This window comes from Palaemon carinicauda, chromosome 10 (genome assembly GCF_036898095.1).
Source record: "Palaemon carinicauda isolate YSFRI2023 chromosome 10, ASM3689809v2, whole genome shotgun sequence".
Lineage (NCBI taxonomy): Eukaryota > Metazoa > Arthropoda > Malacostraca > Decapoda > Palaemonidae > Palaemon > Palaemon carinicauda.
This window is the reverse complement of record NC_090734.1, coordinates 112,296,227-112,300,459: the sequence shown is the minus strand read 5'-3', so window position 1 is coordinate 112,300,459 and position 4,233 is coordinate 112,296,227. Positions and strand designations below refer to the sequence as shown.

General features: G+C 43.3%; 1 protein-coding gene across 1 annotated transcript in view; it reads right to left on the bottom strand.

Moving 5' to 3' along the window:
- Window positions 1-4,233, bottom strand: part of LOC137648668 (trypsin-1-like) — a 10,239-nt gene extending 6,006 nt beyond the window's left edge. Inside the window, exons 1-2 of the mRNA XM_068381676.1 lie at window positions 4,125-4,233; window positions 3,286-3,481 (exon numbers count right to left, since the gene is read on the bottom strand). Of these exons, the coding sequence (XP_068237777.1) occupies window positions 3,286-3,481; window positions 4,125-4,173 (245 nt within the window). The 5' untranslated portion in view covers window positions 4,174-4,233. The remainder of the gene's footprint in view (window positions 1-3,285; window positions 3,482-4,124) is intronic.

Below are 4,233 nucleotides of genomic sequence, written 5' to 3'. Positions count from 1 at the left end.
CCATGGCGGTCCATCTTTCTCTGAAAAGGCTGTCTCCACGACCCTCGTCCCACATCCGTCTAACTCTGGACAGCGCCGTTGTGGTCAGATTTCTCAACCGTCAGGGCTCAAGATCACCCCAACTCAACCAAGTGTTACTTCCCATCTTCCGCCTTGCGGACAAGAAGAGATGGCACCTCTCAGCAGTTCACCTTCAAGGATTCCGCAATGTGACGGCGGATGCTCTATCAAGGACAACCCCGATAGAGTCAGAATGGTCCCTAGACACAGATTCATTCTCCTTTATCTCTCGCCAAGTCCCGGAACTGCAGATCGACCTCCTCGCGACGAGCGACAACAAACAACTTCTTCGTTACGTGGCCCCTTACGAGGACCCAAGAGCGGAAGCAGTGGACGCCATGTCCCTGGATTGGAACAGATGGTCCAAGATTTACCTGTTTCCTCCACCCAACCTTCTGCTGAAAGTCCCCACCAACCTGAGAACCTTCCAAGGCACAGCAGCCCTAGTGGCACCCAAGTGGCCCCGGAGCAACTGGTTCCCTCTAATCCTGGAGTTACAACCCAAGATAATTCCCCTGCCGGACCTAGTTCTATCCCGTTAAGTTCAGAAGTCGATTGTCTTCGCTTCATCAAGGAAAACCAGGGACCTATAGCTCATGATTTTCTCTCCCTAACAGTTAAGAAGAGGTTTGGGATCTCGAAGAAAAGCTTGGACTCCCTAGAGGAATACAAAACTAAGTCTACCTGAAGGCAATACGAGTCTTCCTGGAAGAAATGGGTGTCCTTCGTCAAGGCTAAAAATCCTACGGAAATCTCTATAGATTTTTGTCTGTCCTTCTTTATTCACCTTCATGGACAGGGCTTGGCAGCCAACACTATTGTTACCTGCAAATCGTCCTTGATAAGACCACTACTATATGCCTTCCAGATCGACCTGTCCGACAACATCTTTAACAAGCTGCCAAAGGCATGTGCTAGACTCCGTCCTGCACCTCCTCCGAGACCTATCTCCTGGTCTCTCGACAAAGTGATCCAGTTTGCCTCAAGTCTGGACAACGAGTCTTACCCGCTGAAAGATTTGACTCAAAAAGTGATTTTCCTTTTTGCTCTCGCCTCGGGAGCCCGAGTCAGGGAGATTGTGGCTTTATCAAGAGAAGAGGGCTAGATACAGTTAGCTGACACAGGCGAACTTACCCTCTTTCCTGACCCAACGTTTCTAGCCAAGAACGAGCTTCCCACCAGACGGTGGGGCCCTTGGAGAATCTGCCCCCTGAAGGAAGATGTCTCTCTATGCCCAGTAGAGAGTCTAAAGGTCTATTTTCGAAAAACTTCAGACTTTGGCGGAGGACAGCTCTTTAAAGGAGAAGCATCAGGATCTGATTTGTCACTCAAACAATTAAGGGTGAAGATCACTTACTTTATTCGCAGAGCAGATCCTGACAGTACACCCGCAGGTCATGATCCCAGGAAAGTCGCCTCTTCCCTGATTTTCTTCCAGACGATGGACTTTGAGAGTCTTCGTTCTTTCATGGGCTGGAAATCATCAAAAGAGTTTTTCAAACACTACGCATAGCAGGGTCAAAAGTTGCGGCGCCATATGGTGGCAGCAGGTAGTGTGCTAAAACCTGCTGCTTAGTGCTGCGTAGAACAGTGAGTTATTCGGGACTCTAACTCCACGGGTGCCTGTGTTGACCCTAGTGCGAAACATAATGAGTTTAAGTGCTATGTAGTGACGCTAAAGACTGTTCTTCTACAAGGTGAAGTAACATAGACTGTAACACGTGTGCCTCATGTTTTAACATAAAGTGTATATAAGACTTTCTAGAAAGACTTTATAGTTCCTCTGGAACTAATGTGTGTAATGACAAGTTTTCCTTTTCAGATTCCACACTCACTTCTTTTGATGTCTTTGGTCTATGTTTTTAATTGCATTGATTATTGTTAACTTCCATTCACATGATAAATATCCAATACAGGTGAATCTTTATCAAGGAACAGAAGACACCAATTCCTAGATTTAAAAGAATATATCCAGTTATTGGACCTTCCATTCACGTGATAAATATCCATAAATTTTTTTTTTTTACCTATTTCATGCTAATCCTGTTTTAATGAATAAAAGGGTATTAGGTTACCCTGTGCGTCTCATTTCGCCCTCTCTTTCTCATGAAATAAAATACTGTTACAGACTTTTATTACCCTTTGTTTTGATATTTTATGAACAATGTTATAAATTTGTTCTCTTGATGCATGCTCATCTAGATTAAGGTAACTTGTTCCAACACGAGTATACTTACCTTCTCTATCTGGCCCTGGGACCGGTAGGTATCTCCGAGACTAGGTGAGTTCCTCTATCAAGCAACTTCAAGATGTTCCTTCTGTCCATTTAGGACTTCCCTGCCAGGGGGCTAGGAAGCAGTTACATGGTATATGCTTACCTGATGTGGCATGTGACGGATATGCCACAGGTCATCAGACCAAAGGAATATTATTTAAAAGTCAAAAGGCACTACAAAAAAGGGGAAAAATCCACGATACATTAATTCTCTGGCACACTTCCACAGGACGACATGGCTTGAGCCCAAAAAACGGATTTTGAGCATAGCAAAAAGTCTATTTTTGGGTGAGATAGCCATGTCGTCCTGATGGACCCACCCTTGTTCTCTATTCGGCCTTGACAGGCCCTTCCCAATCTTATTGTATCATGGAGGCTGGCATAAACGCCGAAAGGAATGACAGTGGCGTGCTCTGTCGGCATCATCCAAGATGGTGGCCAACATGGCGACCGGATGTTGACGTCGCCAAGTACCAAAACAGTAACGGAGGAGGAGAACTTTGTAACGGCTCCTCCCATAACTTGCCACTATTCCCACTCGAAGCGTAAACGCTATGTGAGGTACAGATAGCTATGTGGTGTGTCAAGCATACGTCCCCTGTTATTATACGATATCCTAAAGGGAAACCTTATGGGTACTCGCGCCAGAAGTTAGAATTCTGTGAAACCTTTAGTTTAATTCTCTGGGATTATCTGCTGTAGTCATATATACCCCTTAGGAAGCTACTGAAGGAACCTTCCATCAGGACGACATGGCTATCTCACCCAAATATAGATTTTTCGCTTCGCTCAAAATCCATTTTACACCTAACCCTCAAGCAATTACTGTTAATACTACCTGCTTCTATAGACTCTCTCTCTCTCTCTCTCTCTCTCTCTCTCTCTCTCTCTCTCTCTCTCTCTCTCTCTCTCTCTCTCTCTCTCTCTCACACACACTTAAAAACACTTACCTTTCAGAGCAATGAGCAGCGGTGATGATGTAGTTCTCGTTATAGATGGATCCACCGCAGCTGTGAAACCTTCCGAAGGCACTCTCGATCTGCATAGAAATCTGGTGGGGGAACTCCCCAGGCGTCGCCTCGTCTCCCCCAACGATTCCTAAGGGAATGGGCTTCCTCCTGTGGAGTTTTGGTATCTGGGGAAGCCCTTGAGATGAGAAAAAAAGTGAGGCCATTAAGTAATGGTCGAGAGAGATAGGAACTTTTTTGCATAGCATCAGCAGTATTGCTCGTTGGATCCATAGCAGAGGTAGGGGTAGGGGTATATGTAAGTGATGCGAAACTGTCAAAATACTTTGATTACAAGAGGAATATTAGAGATAAAATTGAAAATTGAACTAAATACTAAATATTTTTTATTTTCTTATTTTATTAATACAAGGTCACATGGTGGAGGGAAGCTTTATAGGACTTGAGTTTTAAAGGGCTAAAGGAAAACGGAAGTAGGTAGAATATTCATGAGTAAAATTTGATGAAACTATATCGCAATATCTGCAATATATTAGGATACTTCTTGCAATAGATTTTGTAAGTGTCAACGAATTGATAAACTCAATGTTTTATTATTTATCTTATCATATCCAAAGTAAATTCAGTTAAAAAAAGCCTCTGATATTCTAGTAAAAGTATATATTTTGACATGCAAATAAAGATCATCAATAAATAAATTCATCAGACCTTAAAACTGTTTTCGCTAATCAAAATCTTATGTTAACAGTTTTTAAAAACCAATGAAAAATCACCGAAGCTAAGGAAAAGGTAAAAATAAAGACATCTAGTCAAAGACATACCAGTGGCGAGAGCCAAGCACACGGCCAGAAGAGTCGATGGAAGATGCATTGTGGGTAATGGGGCTGTCGACCGATAGGTACCATTGAATCTGTCAAACGTCTTTATATA